This window comes from Lagopus muta, chromosome 1, assembly GCF_023343835.1.
Source record: "Lagopus muta isolate bLagMut1 chromosome 1, bLagMut1 primary, whole genome shotgun sequence".
In the NCBI taxonomy this organism is placed as follows: domain Eukaryota; kingdom Metazoa; phylum Chordata; class Aves; order Galliformes; family Phasianidae; genus Lagopus; species Lagopus muta.
Window position 1 is genome coordinate 119,574 of NC_064433.1, and position 18,463 is coordinate 138,036.

The window sequence follows — 18,463 nt, forward strand, 5'->3', positions numbered from 1 at the left end:
GACGGGGCTGGGATGGCAGCGAGGGCGTTGGAAAGGCAGCAGCCCGGAGTGAGAGGATGGGCGCTGCAGGGAGGGACGGCAAAGAGCGCGTTCACATGGAGCACAAACTTCACGGCCAGATGCGGACAGGACCTGGGGTAGTAATGGTTGTAAAGCAAAGGAGGTTGGATTCAGTTTTGATATCAGGGGAGCTGTTTTGTGAGGAAGCGGTTGTGGGAACGTAAGAAAAAACTGCTCAGAGCAGCAGCTGTGGAGCAAGACAAGTGGCATGAGAGCCAAGGACACCTTTAGAAGAAGAAAGAACATCTCACGGCTCTGACTGGCTGAGCGCCTGTGTCTATGGCTGGGGAGTGTTTTGCAGGATGCTCTGTTAACATGTATAAATACAGTAGTGCTTTAGAGTAAAGTACACGAACAGCTTGTAAGCATATTGGTGTGCTGTTATGTCTCCGGCCGCGTTCCTGAAAGTCCAGAGGCTTCCCCACAGTGGTGAGGTGCTGGCACGGCTGCCCTTAGAGGCTGCGGATGCTCCCCCTCTGGCTGTGCTCCAGGCCAGGCTGGATGGGGCCCCAGATCTCCGATCCAGGATGTGGTGCAACGGCTGGCAGCGCTGCCTGTGGAGGGGGGTTGGCACGCGGTGATCCTTGGGGTTTTTCCACCCTACGGTCAACTGCACCCAGGGCCTGAGAAGGTCATGGAGGAAATTACCTTGAGAGCAAACACATGGCATGGATCATAGCATCATACAATCATAGAAAGGCCCACAGTGCTCATCTGGTGCCAACCCCCCGCTGTGTGCAGGGTCACCAACCAGCACACCAGGCTGCCCAGAGTCACATCCAGCCTGGCCTTGAATGCCTCCAGGGATGGGGCATCCACAACACAGCATCACAGAATCACAGAATCGTAGGGGTTGGAAGGGACCTCCAGAGATCAGAGTCCAACCCCCTGCCGAAGCAAGTTCCCTACAGCAGGTCGCACAGGGAGGCGTCCAGGCGAGACTTGAACATCTGCAGAGAAGGAGACCCCACCACCACCTGGCAGCCTGTTCCAGTGCTCCTCACCTCACCTGAAGAAATCCTTGCGCACATTTGTGTGGAACTTCCTCTGCTGCAGTTTCTGGCCGTTTCCCCTCGTCCTGTCTGCACACACTTGTGGAAACGGTCCGGCCTCGCCGCTCTGCCCCCCACACCTCAGATATTTACAGACCTGTATTAGATCCCCTCTCAGCCTTCTTTTCTCCAGGCTGAACAGACCCAGTTCACTCAGCCTTTCCCCATAGCAGAGATGCTCCAGGCCCCTCCCCATCTTGGTGGCCCTCCGCTGGACTCTTTCCAAGAGATCCCTGTCTGTTTTGTACTGGGGAGCCCAGAACTGGGCTCAGTGCTCCAGCCTCCTTGGGCAACCTGTTCCAGTGCCTCACCGCCCTCTGGCTGAAAAACTTGCTCCTCATATCCAACCCAAACCTCCCCTGTCTCACTTTCAAGCCATTCCCCTTGTCCCATCACCACCCACCCTCACAAACAGCCATTCCCCCTCCTGTTTATACGCTCCCTTCAACTACTGGAAGGCCACCATGAGGTCTCCTTGCAGCCTTCTCTTCTCCAGCAAGTGGGACAATGAGGGGATGGGGCCCAGCCACCTGCTGAATCACGAGAACATCTTCTCTATGTTGTGACAACAGCCTTTTTCCACATAACTTGAGTAGACTCAAACTGAAGGAACAGGAGACATGTGTACCGTAAGCCAAGCAGATTGCAGAGTCCACTGACCATCAAATAAGGACAAGAACGTAGAACAGACGTCTTGTTGTAGAAGGTAAGACAGCAGTAAAAATGCCTCACTTCAATACAGCACCACTGGGAGCCGGGCTGGGCTACCCCCCTTTGAAAGGTGGGAAATTCACAGTGAGAATGATCACCAGCCTCCATCCCAGGACCACCAGAGACCCCCACCATGACGTTAGGACACACGCCCAAAAGGGAGGGACACGATGTTAACTTTGTCTTGGCATTTCTGCCCACGTCCTTGACAAGCGATGGCTGTGCATGCGCTCTACCTCTGAATACGCAGCTGCTGCATGCTGGCGGAATGATGCCCATGCACGCAGCGCTGCAGTAAAGGAAGGCCTGCTTGAGACAGCTGCCATGTCAAGTTACTCTGTTGGAATTGTCAGCTCCAGTTGGTGACCCGGCAGGAGACCCTCTGCTCGGCTGTGGACCCACCGAGAGGAGAACGCCCCGCGCCCACCGGCAGCTCGTCCGGGAGGGACTGCAAGTCTGAGGAGGGTCAGCGCAGGGGCAGACAGCGTCCTGTGGGTAAAGGTACCCCTGAGCCTGGGTTCTCTTTCTCTGGTTCTGCTCTTTGCTTAAGGCCTCTGGCAGAAGCACTCGTGGGTCGCGTTGGGCAGCGCAGCGTGCACGGCAGCAAAACTGCATCGGCCCTGAAGGCACCAAGTGCTAATTTGGTAAATGGGAGCTGGCAGAGGTGACTGCTGAACCACTTCCTGTCATCTTTGAGAGGTCTTGGAGGACGGGGGAGGTGCCTGAAGACTGGAGGATAGCCAATGTCACTCCGGTCTTCAAAAAGGGCAAGAAGGAAGATCCTGGCAATTATAGGCCAGTCAGCCTCACCTCTGTCCCTGGAAAGGTGATGGAACAGCTGTGCTGGATGTCATCTCCAGACAACTGGAAGAAAAGGAGGTTATCAGGAGTAGTCAGCACAGGTTCAGCAGGGGGAGGTCGTGCTTGACCAACCTGGTGGCCTTCTATGATGTTGTCTCTGGCTGGGTGGATGGGGGGAGAGCAGTGGATGTAGTCTACCTTGATTTCAGCAAGGCTTTTGATACTGTCCCCCACGACATCCTTATAACAAAGCTGAGGAAGTGTGGGATAGATGAGTGGACAGTGAGGTGGGTTGAGAACTGGCTGACTGGCAGAGCGCAGAGTGCAGAGGGTCGTCGTTGGCGGTGCAGAGTCTGGCTGGAGACCTGTAACCAGCGGTGTCCCCCAGGGGTCGGTGCTGGGTCCGGTCTTGTTCAACATCTTCATCAATGACCTTGATGAGGGGATGGTGGCCACCCTCAGCATGTTTGCTGATGATACGAAGTTGGGTGGATTGGCTGACAGCCTGAAGGCCGTGCTGCCATTCAGCGGGAGCTGGACAGGCTGGAGAGCTGGGCAGAAAAAAAACGGATGAGGTTTAACAAAAGCAAGTGTAGAGTCTTGCATCTGGGGAGGAATAATTGCATGCACCAGTACAGGTTGGGGGATGAGTTGCTGGAGATTTGCTCTGCAGAGAGGGACCTGGTGTCCTGGTGGACGACAGGTTGCCATGAGCCAGCAGTGTGCCCTTGTGGCCAAGAGGGCCAATGGCGTCCTGGGGTGCATTAAAAAGGACCGCCGATCGCAGTGCGCACGCGCAGCAGCAACGCCGCTCTCTGCGGTAACGGGAAGAAGTCGGGCGGAGCGGGGAGGGGCCAGGGCTGGGGGCGGGGCCTGCGGTGCCACGCCCAAGAGGGAGCGGTGTGCGCCAAGGGCGGGGCTATGCTAATCGGCGGCGCAGGGGCCGCCGGTAGTTCTCAAACACGAAGAGCCGGGGAACAGCGGGCAGATATCGGGGCGGAGCGGGAACGCAGAAGGGCGCTGCGTGGTGGGGAGCCGCGCTGGAGCGGCAGGGGAGGGGTCGGTGAGTGCGGCGTCTGCGCGTCCGTGAGATGTCGGGAGCGCGCGTGTCTGCGGGACGTGTGCGGGGAGAGACGCAGGCATCGCTTCTCGGCCTTTTGGCTAAGATCAAGTGTAGTATCTGTTCTTATCAGTTTAATATCTGATACGTCCTCGATGAGAGGACTTTATATTAAGCGGATTTTTGGGCGCGGGAGTTGGACCCGGAGCTTGCTCCCTCCGCTCCGCGCATCGTCCCGGTATGGCAGTACCTCCGGGCACGGTGCACCTCCCCCCAGTGGAGGAGTGTTGGTGGTGAAAAGCAGATCTGAAAATGGCAGAGCGCGGCTGCCTCCAGCGGTTGTGCCCCGTTCCCGCCGCTCTGCGCACCTCAGCCCTCCTCCCGTCCCCTCCTGCCGACGCTGCTCGGACGGAGGTTCCCCGCTGCTCCCAGCACATTGGTGTACGAGGCGGGGGGGCACCGCACCGCGCGGTCCGGTCGTGGGGCGCCGGCCGACCGCACGGCTCCCCCTATGGGCGGATCTCCGCAGAGCGCCGCACCGTGTGGCGCTGCGTGCGCGCTGCCGAAGGAAGGACGGCTTTGGGGTCTTTCCCCTCATTGCGGGGCGTTTTTCCGTCGTTTGACCGCTGTACGGACGGGACCCCAGGAGCGCGCTTCTGTACTCAGTGCGGGTGTCACTTTGAGCCACCGAAGGAACGGACGCTCTTCGGTCCGGGTAAGAGGAGGCTGAGGGAGACATCACTGCTCTCTTCCGATACCTGAAAGATGACGGGGCTGCTCTCTTCTCGCTGCTGACAGGACGAGGGGAAACGGCCTCAGGTTGTGCCAGGGGAGGTTTAGGTTGGATCTCAGGAAAAACTTCTTTACGGAAAGGGCTGTTAAGCAGTGGGATGGGCTGCCAGGGAGGTGGTTGAGCCACCATCCCTGGATGTGTTTAAAAACCGTTTGGATGTGGTGCTCAGGGACGTGATTTAGTGGAGGATGTTAGAGTTGGGGTAGGATGGTTGGGTTGGGGTTGGACTTCATTATCCTGGGGGTCTTTTCCAAACGGGGCCGTTCTGTGATTCATTCAGGCCATGGCAGTCTACTGTCAGCTTCCATTCTCCACTGGCTTTATGCACCGGCCGTATGGGGCTGTTAAAGGTGAAAGGGTTTTGCTGATCACTCCCTGACTCTCTAGCTGACGAATCAACTCAGGAACGGGGAGCAAGGAGTCCCTGTTGGTGCGGTGCTGCTGTCTGCGCACTGTTTTTGTGGCAGTCGGCACCTGCTGCTCTTTTACCCAAAGCAACCCCACAGCAGATGGATCTTCTGACAGGCCAGGCAGAACAGACAGCTGCTTCACCTTGTCTGCGTCTGCAGCAGCTCCTCCAAGGCCCATCGATACCCCTTGGGATCCTTGAAATGCCCCCTTGAAGTGCGGAATCAAACTCTGTAACCCAAGATTGTAAGATTACCAAGCAGGTGTGGTTTATTCAGTGCTGCGCAGACACTGGGTGCAAGGGGCATCGATCCGCCTGACTTGCACACCGTCTAGAGAAATCGTGCTACAGATATAGGCGAAACTAATACATAATCAATAGTTTTCCCTGGATTCGGATCCATATTCATTACACCCCGACAGTTCATTAGTGTGCACACCCTCCCCTCTTGTGTGTGGATAGTGGGACGTGGGATGAAGATTTGTTGTTTTCCTTGCAAAGGCTTCTGACCGTTTTTGCTGTCAACTCCTGGCCTTTCAGGGGGGGCATCCCCCAAACCGGTTTCTTCTCTACATTTCTGCTTCTATCAACTATCTCTAGCTATTCCCCTTCACCCCCTTATTCTCAGTCACTGTGAAGCCTTCTTGCCTTTTGACTTTCACTTATGGGGCCCGTCTCACCTTCCACCCTCCCGAGGTAATCCATACCCAGGATGCATGCAGCCCCTGGGCCAGCACTGACCGTCACCGAGTCATCTCTGGATCCATCTGGGACTGCGGCACCGGGACAGCAGAGCCTCAGGGCCAAAGCCAGGGAGGGAACAAAGAGGGAAAGAAGGAAACGAAAACCAGGGTCCACCATCTCAGAAGGAAAGTTAATTAACGGGTGCTAATAGCAGAAACAGAAGTGAGTTGGGATTGCGGCTGATGAATGAAATCAACGAGCGCCCGGAGCCGGCGGAGCGGCGGCAGACAGCGCCGTCACGTGACTCGGAACCGCGCCGTCACGTGACTCGGAGCCGCGCCGCCTTCCCTCCGGGCGGAGCAGGGCAGCGGGGCCGGCGCTGGGAGCTGCAGTTCGGCTCCTCTGCGCCCCGCAGAGCCGCAAATATCCGCCGTGCCGGAACTGCGGCCCGAACTCCTTCACTGCCGCTGCGCTGCACGGCGCTGTGATGTGGAGCCCTGATAACGAACATCGCAGAGCCGTCACATTGCAGCCCTGATCCCACAGCACCGCCTCATGTTGACAAACGACAATTAACTCGCGTTAAACCCGCGACTGCACACGCAGACGTGGGATCACAGAATCACAGAATCACAGAATCACCCGGGTTGGAAGGGACCCCAAGGATCATGTAGTTCCAACCCCCCTGCCTAGCAGGGCCACCAAACATACATATTCAGATCAGGTTGCCCAGGACCCCGTCCAACCTGGCCTTAAACACGTCCAAGGACGGGGCATCCACAACCTCCCTGGGCAACCCGTTCCAGGGCCTAACCACTCTCCTAGTAAAGAACTTCCCCCTAACATCTAACCTAAATCTTCCCTCCTTCAACTTAAAACCATTTCCCCTAGTCCTGCTGTTGTCAGCCCTTTTGAAGAGTTTACTCCCCTCCTGGGTGTAGGTTCCCTTCAGGTATTGATAGGCTGCAATGAGGTCACCCCGCAGCCTTCTCTTCTCCAGGCTGAACAAGCCCAACTCCCTCAGCCTGTCCTCGTAGGGGAGGTGCTCCAGCCCCCTGATCATCTTAGTAAGATGATCTTAGTAGGATCCTGGCCGCGCTCCCCCTTTCAGCAGCGCATTCCCTTGGTGCGCACTGCACAGCCCCATTCCCGTCACACACAGCTGCACCCTGAGCACAAACAGCCCCACGGACAGCTCTGCCCTTTCCGGAGGCTGGAAGGCCCCCAGCCGCTTTGCCCAGCGCGTTCTTTACATGCACTGCAGGGACCTCATCTCCCCGTGCAGCACGCAGGGAGCTGCATAGGCTAGGGCCAGCACGATCAATAGATCCTCCAGTACTGACCAACCAGGGGGCTTCTGCCAAATGCTTCTCCCAGAGCTGCAATGTTCCACCACCTGCTGCTTTCAACGTGGTTTTGAACAACCCATCGCAGCGTTTGATCTTACCAGAAGCTGTGCATGACAGGGGATGTGATAAATGCACTCAGCGCCATCGTCTTTGGCACAAATATCCACAAGGGAATGTTTGAAATGAGCCCCGTTATCTGACTCCATTCTCCCTGCACTGCCACGTCACCACAGCACTTGTTTCTCCAGACCCCACTTGGTGTTTCGGGCGCCAGCATGGGGTACTGCAGACGTTTCACAGCACCAGTGGTTGCCTCCACCACGGTGAGCACAAAACGCTTACCTTTATGGGTTCGTGACAAGGTGATGGAGTCAACCTGCCACGCCTCCCCATATTCATATTTTGCCATCGCCTTCCCCCATCAGAGGTTTTGTCCCCTTGCCTTGTTGAATTGCAGCACGTGTGTCACGGCCACGAATCAGCTGTGCAATAGTGTCCGTAGTTCAGTCCACCCCTCGGTCTGCAGCCCACTTCTATGCTGCATCCCCTCCCTGATGGCCTGAGGTCCCACGGGCCCAACGAGGTACAAATCATCCCTTCCCCCCGCCTGAGGGCAGGGCCCCCCATTGCTTACCTGCAGTAAGTGGAGCAGTCGCACGCTGGTTGATCTCTGCTGTAATTCTCTCACCCGAGCTCGGAGCGCAGCCGTGGGTTTTTTACGCCACTCCTTCATGTCTTCTCCATGCTCACGTAAGTAACTCCACAAGGCAGCACGTGCCATACATCTACTGCTGTCGTTTGCTTGCGTGGGAGAGCGTTTGCCATTGATAGCTGAGATTTTGGGTGGCGCAGGTGAGGAGGAGGGTTCATCACCTTTAATCAGTGTGATCAGCTCCTTCAGCAGACTCGTTAGGTCCTGATCTTCGCTGGCTGTTTCTGACCCTGCCACAGGTTCACCACGATTCACTGACAGGGACGCTTCCTCTGGCATGCCGCCCTGTTTCCTCTCCTTGTTACCTGCCATCTTATCCAACCTCTTATCTGCTTTATCCATCCTTTCTGTTATTTCTGAGGTGGCTGAAACGTAACCGTGGAATAGAAGTAGTTGTTGTTCAAAGATCTGAAGTCTAATAATCAGTTCCATCACGGGGGGCCTCCTCTGTTGCTTCTCGTACCTATGGGACATCGATGCCAGCACACCCAGGTACCTTTCTGGTGCTGTTCTTGTGAGATTCCACACAACATCTGACGTGATCCTCACATTCTCAGGATCACGGCGGTTCGGGTGTGGATCATTGGGGACGAACATGGGGTCACACAACATCTCCGCCACGGCCGTCTCTCTCAAATACTGGATACCTTCTTTAAGAGTCTTCCACCTTTTCACTTCAGGCTCCAGATCATCTTTGAAGGGATGCCTTTCCTTCACGGCCAGTAACATTCGTTCCCAGAGGGTGGTGACTCCGCGCAGACATCTACTGATCCCTCTGTCAATAGCTGAGTCTCCGGCAATGCTGCCCAGCTGGCGAGCCCCGTTTCCATCTAGAAGCACGCTGCTGGCCCCGCTGTCCCAACAGCGAAGCAGCCAGGTGACAACAGCTTCGTTTGGGTGCCGTACAAACTCCTCTCTTGAGCGGTGGAATTCAGTCACCTCCCGAGCTGGGCGAGCAGTGCTAACAGCAAATTCCTCCTCCTCACTCTCCTCTCCGTGGCTCTCAGCTCTTTCCGCTGCTGCTCTCGATGGCGGTGCTGTTGGGGACGGTCCCTGCCCTGCATCTTCCTCCACTTCTTCCACTTCTTCTTCTTCTCCTCTCTGTTCCACATGCGATGACACCGGGGGTCCCAACGCCCCCAAGTCCTGTCCTAAGCCTCCCCATTCTTGCTGCCGCTCAGCATTCTCTGCTTTAGGAGAAGACTTCTTGCACACGAAGTAGATGAGAAGGATGGAGAGGAAGACATTCAGGAGGATGGACAACGCGATCCCCGATTCGGCATTCCAAACGGGCGTAAAGAACTGAGCAGAGAACCCGGAAAGCAGCCTGAGCACGGAGCTGCGTGTGAGATCGGCTGCTCGCAGAGGGAGGGACGGCTGCCAGGCAGAGATCTCCAGCAGTGCCAGGAACTGGTTCCATATCCCTACAACTCCCAAACTGCAAACGATGAACACGATGAGAGACCAAAGCGTCCGGAGGAACGAGACGGCCTTTGTTCCAGCACGCAGCGCTCCTGAAAGGAAGAACGGATTCATTGCAGCCGTCGGGAGAAGCAAGAAGGGAGAAGAGCTGAGCGCAGCGCGCTGCTCCGCCGCAACGAGCAGAGGCACGTGATCCCCGCAGGCCACGTGACCCCCCCGCAGCGCCTCCCACCCCCCCCCCCCGCCCCCGAATCGCAGCGTTAACCCTTTAACTGCCGGTGCTTTCCGCGGTGTGCGGACGGGGAATAACGGCGACAGAAAGCGCCGAACCGCCCCGCGGTGCTGACAGATCCGCAGCGGCTGAGGTCGTGTCTGCAGCGGGAGAAAAGTTTGAGCGGCCACGGATGTCCAGAGCTCCCGGCGGAGCGAGCAAACGTTACGATTTTGTGCCCAGAAATCATTGCTAATAGGCATCGTCCCACCGAGCACAGCGATGAAGAGTTCATCGAGAGCGCGAGCGAGGAGCAGCGCCTGGGGAAGCGAAGGACGCCGAGCAGACGGGAATGGGGCTGAAAGGACGGCAGGCGGCAGCGGAGAGCGAGGAACGGAGGCTGAGCGTTCGGACGTGTTTGCGGCCCTGCGCTGGACTCTTTCCAAGAGATCCCTGCCTTTTTTGCACTGGGGAGCCCAGAACTGGGCCCAGTACTCCAGGCTCCTTGGGCAACCTGTTGCAGTGCCTCACCGCCTCACCTCCGGCTGAAAAACTTGCTCCTCATATCCAACCCAAACCTCCCCTGTCTCACTTTAAAGCCATTCCCCCTTGTCCCATCACCATCCACCCTCATACACAGTTTTCAAGCACTGAAGGCCACCATGAGGTCTCCCTGGTGCCTTCTCTTCTCCAAGCCAAGCAATCCCAGTTCCCTCAACCTCTCCTCACAGCAGAGCTGCTCCAGCCCTCTGCCATCTCAGTGCCTCCTCTGACCCGCTCCAAGAGCTCCACGTCCTTCCTGTGCCGGGTTCCCCAGGCCTGGGTGCAGCGCTGCAGATGGGGCCTCGTCTTGGAAAAGGACGAACTAGCAGTCGGGTTGGACAGCTGGGATCTGATGATTGAACTCTGAATTGCAACGGGGGAAGTTCAATAAGGGGAGGAAGGGGCCTGGTGATAAACGTAACTGAGACCCCAAACGCAGTGAGAGACCCAAGAGAGAGAATCAGGATAGCGGTTATAGGAATTGTTAATTAGTGTGTGAGATCCATCAGCGACGGCATCACCCAGCGATGCCCCAAATCACACCATGGCGCTCACAACTGTGGAGCAGCGCCCAGCGGGAGGGAGGGACGGGCGGGGCCGGCAGAGCGGCTCGTCAATGAGAGGACGGACGGGGTGTGGGCGGGGCCTGCGGGGCAGCGCTCCAATGGGGCGGAGGAAGGCGTTGTGGGCGGTGCTTGGGCTTAGAGGCAGGTCTATGCTAATCAGAAGCGCGGGGGTCGGTGGGAGCAGCAGCATCCACGCCGCTAAGCCTGACGCTGTCGTGATAACGGCGGTGTGAGAGCGGGGCGGGAGCGGTGCGCAGTTGGGGAGCAGCGTTGGGGCGGCGGGGGAGGGGTCGGTGCGGGCGGCGTGTGTGCGTCCGTGAGATGTCGGGAACGCGCGTGGGGCCGGTTGGTGTCCGGGCAGTTGGGTAGGCATCGCTTCTCGGCCTTTTGGCTAAGATCAAGTGTAGTATCTGTTCTTATCAGTTTAATATCTGATACGTCCTCGATGAGAGGACTTTATATTAAACGGATTTTTGGGCGCGGGAGTTGGACCCGGAGCTTGCTCCCTCCGCTCCGCGCATCGTCCCGGTATGGCAGTACCTCCGGGCACGGTGCACCTCCCCTCTCGGGGAGGAGTGTGGGTGGTGAAGGGCAGAGCGGCAGGCGGTGTTTGGTGCGGAGCGGTGTGCTGCTGTGTTCCCGCAGGGGGCGCTGATGGTCCGCATTCGGCGGTGGGTTGCCGCTGCTTGCGCTGCTCCTTCAGAGGAGCGGCTGTCAGCCCTCGGGAACCACTTCTGGGAGCCGTGGGGCTGCGGGAGCGGGGCCGGAGAAGGGCACGCTGATGGCTGGGTGCTGCAGCTGTGTGTGGGAAAGGCCGACGGAGGGGCTGTGCAGCCTGGAGCAGAGACGGCTGCGGGGAGACCGCGCTGCGGCTGGGACGGCGTTAAACTGAAAGAGACTGAGGTCAGATGGGCACCTCGTGGTTTGTTCTCTGGTTCGAGCAACCTCCTGCAGGATATCCTTGCAAAGTGTATCCGAAAATGTTACATACGTATTGGTGCTGTCCAGGCACAGACTGTTGCTGCCTGTGCATGTACATGGCTAATTATTTACCTTCTCCTCCTCTTATTCTCTATTACTCGGGTCTTGTCTGTGCAGCACCAAATGCTGGCAGTTCTCCAACATCGGGGTCTTTGATCTGTCTGACCTGCCCTTAACTGAAGGCTCAGAGGTGTTTCAGATGGACGGACAGACAGGAGCTGCAGCCTCTGTGCCTGCAGCCACCTGCATCCACCTCATCTCCACGCCTATAAATCACTGCCCTGTGTACTAAGCGTGCATTGCTAGGGAGGTTCACCTAGAGCACAAGTGATGGAAACTATCGAAGACCCACAGAAAAGTAGAAAGACGCCTGAAAAGGGCCGTGGCAGCAGAGTCCATGAAATAAAAACACTTACCTTGCTCTAACGCAGAAGCAGCATTCAATTCCCACAAAACTGAACTGAAAGAAGTGAAACTGAGGTGGGATGTGGGGAAATCCTTCACCTGAGGCGGTGCGGCACTGGCACCACTGCCCAGAGCTGTGGGTGCCCCATCCCTGGAGCTGCCCGAGGCGTGGATGGGAGCCGGGCAGCCCGAGCTGGAGGCACACATCCCGTAACGGGATTTGGAGCTCGCTGATGCTTTCAATCCCTTCCAACTCGACCCATCGCTCCTCACACCCTCCCGGGCCGTCCGGCACAGCTGGGTCCATACGCGGTGCCGTCGCTCTGCCGGCCGTAACCCCTCCCGTGCTGCCCGGCTGCGTCCTTTTGGCGCTGCCGGAACGGAGCTGCCGCGTGCGGGGAAAGGAGGAAGAAGAACAGCCGCTCCTCGGGGCTGTGCGGGCAAGGAGGGCAAACGGAGGGCGAGGAGGGGCGGAGGAGCTGAGAGTCACATACAGCGACCGCTGAGCGCGGGAGAGAACGGCCGGATTTATTGCAGCAAAGCGGCCCGAGCGGCACCTCGTGGGACGGGAAGCGGAAGGAAAAAGAAGAGACGGAAAGCAGGCGGCTCGCACCGCGCCCGGCTTCGGGCAGCGCTGCGCTGCTCTGCGCTGCACCGCGTGGTATCGATGTGCGAGAAAAGGGGCGGCTCCGTATGGCCGAACAGGGAGAGGGGGAAACGCGCTGCAGAACCGAGCCGAGAGCGCCCGGAAGACGCCTGAGAGCGGAGGGAGCGCCGCCGTCGTCCCGGGTAGGGCATCCCCCGCACGGCACGGCAGACGGAGCGCGCAACCCCCGCCCCGCCGTCTCCCCGCCCCCAGCACGGCACTACAGCGGCCGCCGTGCTGCCCCCCGCAGCAACCGATCGCACTGCGCACGCGCAGCAGCACCGCCGGACGGAGACGGGAGGGGCGGGGCTGGGGGCGGGACCCACGGCGAAAGGGGTGGGCTATGCTAATTTGCGGCGCAGGGGCCGCCGGTAGCGCCGAAACACGAACAACCGCGGAACGGCGGGCCGCCATCGGGGCGGAGCGGGAGCAAAGCGGTGCGGGGTGGGGAGCGGCGGTGGGAGCGGTGGGGCGTCGGGGGAGGGGTCGGTGCGGGCGGCGTGTGCACGTCCGTGAGATGTCGGGGGTGGGCGTTGGGGTGCGTGGCGCCCGGGCAGTTGGGGAGGCATCGCTTCTCGGCCTTTTGGCTAAGATCAAGTGTAGTATCTGTTCTTATCAGTTTAATATCTGATACGTCCTCGATGAGAGGACTTTATATTAAACGGATTTTTGGGCGCGGGAGTTGGACCCGGAGCTTGCTCCCTCCGCTCCGCGCATCGTCCCGGTATGGCAGTACCTCCGGGCACGGTGCACCTCCCCTCTCGGGGAGGAGTGTTGGTGGTGAAGGGCAGAGCGGCAGGCGGTGTTTGGTGCGGAGCGGTGTGCTGCTGTGTTCCCGCAGGGGGCGCTGCTGGCCGCTGTTCTCGGTGCTGGGTGCCGCTGAGCGCCGTTAGCGGAGCGCGGCGCTGCGCTGTGTGCGCTGCTCGGACGGCGGGGGCGGCTGGAGCCGCTGGTGGAGCCTCCCTGTCCCTGCTGGCCGCCCCGTTTTCATGCAGCCCGGATCACAGCTGTCCTTCCGGGCTGCGAGCGCACACTGATGGCTCGTGCCCAGCTTCTGCTCCACCAGGACCCCCAAGTCCTTCTCCGCAGGGCCGCTCTCAAGGACATCTTCGCCCAGTCTGCATCAAGAGCTGGCATTGCCCCGACCCGCTGCAGCACCCTGCGCTTGGCCTTATTGAGCCTCATCAGGTTTTCACGGGCCCGCTTCTCCAGCCTGTCCAGGTCCCTCTGGATGGAATCGGCTCCTCTCACCCACACCTGGAGCTGCAGGGTCGTGGCAGGCATGGGGAGGAGCCTGACCACCCGTGAAGACTGAAGCAAAGCACTCATGGAGCACCTCAGCTTTTTCCATGTGTGAGGAAGGCAGCTCCCCGTTGCCTTTCATCAGAGGGGAGCACTCTCCTTGGCCTGTCTCCTCCTGCCTATGGACCTGTACAACCCCTTCTTGTTATCTTTCACACTGCTCGCCAAGTTCAGCTCCATCTGCACCTTGGCTTTCCTAATCTATCTCTGCACACGCAGACAGCAGCCCCGTGTTCCTCCCAGGCTACACAACCCTGCTTCCACTTCCTGTACATTTCCCTCTTTTCCCTCAGATTCAGCTGTGGGTCCTTGCTCAGCCATGCTGGCCGCCCGCCTCCTCTGCTCAGTTTCTTCTGCTGGGGGGTGGAGAGCTCTTGTGCTCACAGAAGGGTGTCACAGAAACACAGAATGGGTTGGAAGGGACCTCAAGGCTCACGAAGCTCCAACCCTCCACCACACGCAGGGCCACCAACCTCCCCATTTCACAGCAGCCCAGGCTGCCCAGGGCCCCATCCAACCTGGCCTCCAACACCTCCAGGGATGGACGGGGCATCACAGCCTCTCTGGGCAGCTGTTCCAGCCCCTCCCCGCTCTCACAGCACACAACTTCCCCCTGACATCCAACCTCCAGCTGCCCTCCCTCAGCTTCAAACCATTTCCCCTCATCCTGCTGTCATCTCCCCTTTCCAAGAGCTGACTCCCCTCCTGTTTTTAGGCTCCCTTTAGGCACTGCAGGCTGCACTGAGGTCACCCTGCAGCTGCTCTTCTCCATGCTGAAGAGCCCAGCTCCCTCCGCCTGTCTTTGTAGCGAGGTGCTGCAGCTCTCTGATCATCTTTTTGATCCCCCTCTGTCCTCGAAGAGCTGCCAGCTCAGTTCTGTTCCTATGCCCTTAAGCACAGTCTCCCAGGAGATCGCACCCGGCAGTTCCTTCAGCACACAGAAGTTCGCCCTCCTGAAGTTCAGGGTCCTGACTCTGCTCGTTGCCAGGCCTGCATTCCTCCAGACTGCACCAAGGCCTGGTCACTGCAGCTCAGGCTGCCTCCGATCTTGGCCTCTCTGATGCTCTCCTCTGTACTGGTGAGCGCCAGGCCCAGCAAGGCTTCCCTTCGGGTCGGGCCATCTGTTATCTGCACCAGGAAGTCGTCCTCGACAGACTCCAGCAATCTCCTGTGCTGTCTGCTCCCCGCCGTGCCGCTCTCCCAGCAGGCATCCGGGTGGTTGACATCCCCCATCAGGACAAGAGCCCACGAGCACGACAGCTCCTGCAGCTGAAGCAAGAAGGGCTCGTCAACGGGCTCCCCTGAGCAGGTGGGCTGCAGCCGACCCCAACCACCAGATGCCCTTTGCTGGACCCATCCGTGATTTTTACCCACAAGCTCTCGACCCGATCGTGGCTGCTCCTCAGTCAGCTTTTGGCAGTCGACCCACTTCCTAACACAGACGGCAACTCCGCCCTTTAGCTCGGCTTTCGGCCTCGTTGCCCTCTTCCTCCGGGGGCTCCCGAGGGCGGACAGACGGGGCCGCTCCCCTCCCCGCCGCTCCTCTGCCCGAGCAGCCCAGGCAGCGGTAACCTTCCACCGAAAGCGGCCAGCAGCGCCCCCTGCGGGAACACAGCAGCACACTGCTCCGCACCAAACACCGCCTGCCGCTCTGCCCTTCACCACCAACACTCCTCCCCGAGAGGGGAGGTGCACCGTGCCCGGAGGTACTGCCATACCGGGACGATGCGCGGAGCGGAGGGAGCAAGCTCCGGGTCCAACTCCCGCGCCCAAAAATCCGTTTAATATAAAGTCCTCTCATCGAGGACGTATCAGATATTAAACTGATAAGAACAGATACTACACTTGATCTTAGCCAAAAGGCCGAGAAGCGATGCCTCCCCACCTACCCGGACACCAACCGGCCCCACGCGCGACCCCGACATCTCACGGACGCGCACACGCCGCCCGCACCGACCCCTCCCCCCGCCACCCCACTGCCGCTCCCCACCTCGCGCCGCACCGCTTCGCTCCCGCTCCGCCCGATGGCGGCCCGCCATTCCTCGGTTCTTCGTGTTTGGGCACTACCGGCGGCCCCTGCGCCGCAAATTAGCATAGCCCACCCCTTTCGCCGTGGGTCCCGCCCCCAGCCCCGCCCCTCCCGTCTCCGTCCGGCGGTGCTGCTGCGCGTGCGCAGTGCGATCGGTTGCTGCGGGGGCAGCACGGCGGCCGCCGTAGTGCCGTGCTGGGGGCGGGGAGACGGCGGGGGCCGGAGTTGCGCGCTCCGTCTGTCGGGCCGTGCGGGGGATGCCCTACCCGGGACGACGGCGGCGCTCCCTCCGCTCTCAGGCGTCTTCCGGGCGCTCTCGGCTCGGTTCTGCAGCGCGTTCCCCCCCCTCCCTGTTCGGCCATACGGAGCCGCCCCTTTTCTCGCACATCGATACCACGCGGTGCAGCGCAGAGCAGCGCAGCGCTGCCCGAAGCCGGGCGCGGTGCGAGCCGCCTGCTTTCCGTCTCTTCTTTTTCCTTCCGCTTCCCGTCCCACGAGGTGCCGCTCGGGCCGCTTTGCTGCAATAAATCCGGCCGTTCTCTCCCGCGCTCAGCGGTCGCTGTGTGTGACTCTCAGCTCCTCCGCCCCTTCTCGCCCTCCGTTTGCCCTCCGTGCCCGCACAGCCCCGAGGAGCGGCTGTTCTTCTTCCTCCTTTCCCCGCACGCGGCAGCTCTGTTCGGGCAGCGCCAAAAGGACGCAGCCGGGCAGCACGGGAGGGATTATGGCCGGCAGAGCGACGGCACCGCGTATGGACCCAGCTGTGCCGGACGGCCCGGGAGGGTGTGAGGAGCGATGGGTCGAGTTGGAAGGGATTGAAAGCAGCAGCGAGCTCCAAATCCCCGTTGTGGGCTGTGTGGCCCCAGCTCGGGCTGCCCGGCTCCCATCCACGCCTCGGGCAGCTCCAGGGATGGGGCACCCACAGCTCTGGGCAGCGGTGCCAGTGCCGCACCGCCTCGGCTGAAGGATTTCCCCACATCCCACCTCAGTTTCACTTCTTTCAGTTCAGTTTTGTGGGAATTGAATGCTGCTTCTGCGTTAGAGCAAGGTAAGTGTTTTTATTTCATGGACTCTGCTGCCACGGCCCTTTTCAGGCGTCATTCTACTTTTCTGTGGGTCTCCGATAGTTTCCATCACTTGTGCTCTAGGTGAACCTCCCCAGCAATGCACGCTTAGTACACAGGGCAGTGATTTATAGGCGTGGAGATGAGGTGGATGCAGGTGGCTGCAGGCACAGAGGCTGCAGCTCTTGTCTGTCCGTCCATCTGAAACACCTCTGAGCCTTCAGTTAAGGGCAGGTCAGACAGATCAAAGACCCCGACGTTGGAGAACTGCCAGCATTTGGTCTGGACAGGCTGGAGAAGTGGGCCCGTGAAAACCTGATGAGGCTCAATAAGGCCAAGCGCAGGGTGCTGCAGCGGGTCGGGGCAATGCCAGCTCTTGATGCAGACTGGGCGAAGATGTCCTTGAGAGAGAGGAGAAGGACGTGGGGGTCCTGGCGGAGCAGAAGCTGGGCACGAGCCAGCAGTGCGCGCTCGCAACCCGGAAGGACAGCTGTGATCCGGGCTGCATGGAACCGGGCGGCCAGCAGGGACAGGGAGGCTCCACCAGCGGCTCCGGCCGCCCCCGCCGTCCGAGCAGCGCACACAGCGCAGCGCCGCGCTCCGCTAACGGCGCTCAGCGGGACCCAGCGCCGAGAACAGCGGCCAGTAGCGCCCCCTGCTGGAACACAGCAGCGCCCCCTGCGGGAACACAGCAGCACACTGCTCAGCAGCGACGGGAACGGGGCACAACCGCTGGAGGCAGCCGCGCTCTGCCATTTCCAGATCTGCCCTTTACCACCAACACTCCTCCCCGAGAGGGGAGGTGCACCGTGCCCGGAGGTACTGCCATACCGGGACGATGCGCGGAGCGGAGGGAGCAAGCTCCGGGTCCAACTCCCGCGCCCAAAAATCCGTTTAATATAAAGTCCTCTCATCGAGGACATATCAGATATTAAACTGATAAGAACAGATACTACACTTGATCTTAGCCAAAAGGCCGAGAAGCGATGCCTCCCCACCTGCCCGGACACCAACCGGCCCCACGCGCGCTCCCGATATGTCACGGACGCGCACACGCCGCACGCACCGACCCCTCCTCCGCCGCCCCAGTAGCGCTCCCACCCTGCTCCGCTCCCGCCCCGCTCTCACACCGCCGTTATCACGACAGCGTCAGGCTTAGCGGCGTGGATGCTGCTGCTCCCACCGACCCCCGCGCTTCTGATTAGCATAGACCTGCCTCTAAGCCCAAGCACCGCCCACAACGCCTTCCTCCGCCCCATTGGAGCGCTGCCCCGCAGGCCCCGCCCACACCCCGTCCGTCCTCTCATTGACGAGCCGCTCTGCCGGCCCCGCCCGTCCCTCCCTCCCGTTGGTCGCTGCTCCCCAGGCTCCGCCCCCCATTCTGCCACGCCCTTTGGCCTCGCCCCGCCCACCGTCCTTCTCTCGCTCCGTCCCTCCCGTTCGTGCGTTGCGGGGATTTGGCGGCGGGGCCGGGCTGTGAGGATAAGGAGCGGTTTAACGCAAGAGATCCGTGAGCGCCATTTCTACAACTTCCCGGTTCACCTTTCTGCGGTGTGAGCAGCGTTCTGATTGGAACTGAGTTACTGGGCAGGAATGAACGTGGGTGCCAACGCACCGCTTGTGCACGGCTCAGCTGCTCCAGTGCAGAGCCCGAACTCTGAGCGCG

General features: G+C 59.9%; 2 protein-coding genes and 5 non-coding genes across 12 annotated transcripts in view; 3 read left to right on the forward strand and 4 right to left on the reverse strand.

The window, feature by feature from the left end:
• Positions 1–18,463, reverse strand: part of NME6 (NME/NM23 nucleoside diphosphate kinase 6) — a 125,513-nt gene that overhangs the window by 32,267 nt on the left and 74,783 nt on the right. The window lies entirely within an intron of this gene.
• LOC125683982 (uncharacterized) lies at positions 398–9,255 on the reverse strand. Of its 6 annotated transcripts, none has more exons than XR_007373196.1 (3): positions 7,554–9,255; positions 2,757–3,175; positions 690–2,641 (listed from the first exon to the last, which is right to left on the reverse strand). XR_007373196.1 is itself a non-coding variant. In XM_048925563.1 (2 exons), exons 1-2 carry the CDS (start codon positions 9,165–9,167, stop codon positions 513–515), a joined length of 1,785 nt encoding a protein of 594 aa, XP_048781520.1. In that variant the 5' UTR covers positions 9,168–9,255; the 3' UTR covers positions 398–512. The 6 variants fall into 6 exon arrangements, 4 of the variants coding, with proteins under 4 accessions (XP_048781520.1, XP_048781538.1, XP_048781555.1 ...); XR_007373193.1 differs by having other exon boundaries at positions 690–2,687; XM_048925563.1 differs by lacking the exons at positions 690–2,641; positions 2,757–3,175 and adding an exon at positions 398–683.
• LOC125688494 (U2 spliceosomal RNA) lies at positions 3,766–3,956 on the forward strand. Its single transcript, XR_007374754.1, has one exon. It is a non-coding gene; the product is annotated as a U2 spliceosomal RNA (small nuclear RNA).
• Positions 10,745–10,935, forward strand: LOC125688491 (U2 spliceosomal RNA). The gene has a single exon (XR_007374751.1). It is a non-coding gene; the product is annotated as a U2 spliceosomal RNA (small nuclear RNA).
• Positions 12,973–13,163, forward strand: LOC125688492 (U2 spliceosomal RNA). The gene has a single exon (XR_007374752.1). It is a non-coding gene; the product is annotated as a U2 spliceosomal RNA (small nuclear RNA).
• LOC125688493 (U2 spliceosomal RNA) lies at positions 15,392–15,582 on the reverse strand. Its single transcript, XR_007374753.1, has one exon. It is a non-coding gene; the product is annotated as a U2 spliceosomal RNA (small nuclear RNA).
• On the reverse strand, positions 17,595–17,785 carry LOC125688508 (U2 spliceosomal RNA). Its single transcript, XR_007374766.1, has one exon. It is a non-coding gene; the product is annotated as a U2 spliceosomal RNA (small nuclear RNA).

Bases quoted from the DNA above. Each gene is read 5' to 3' on its own strand.
- LOC125683982 (XM_048925563.1), bottom strand. From the start codon at position 9,167: ATGAATCCGTTCTTCCTTTCAGGAGCGCTGCGTGCTGGAACAAAGGCC. The intron at 684-7,553 runs GTAAGCAATGGG...TGACCTTCTCAG, and splicing joins GACTGCTCCACTTACTGCAG to GCCCTGGGTGCAGTTGACCG.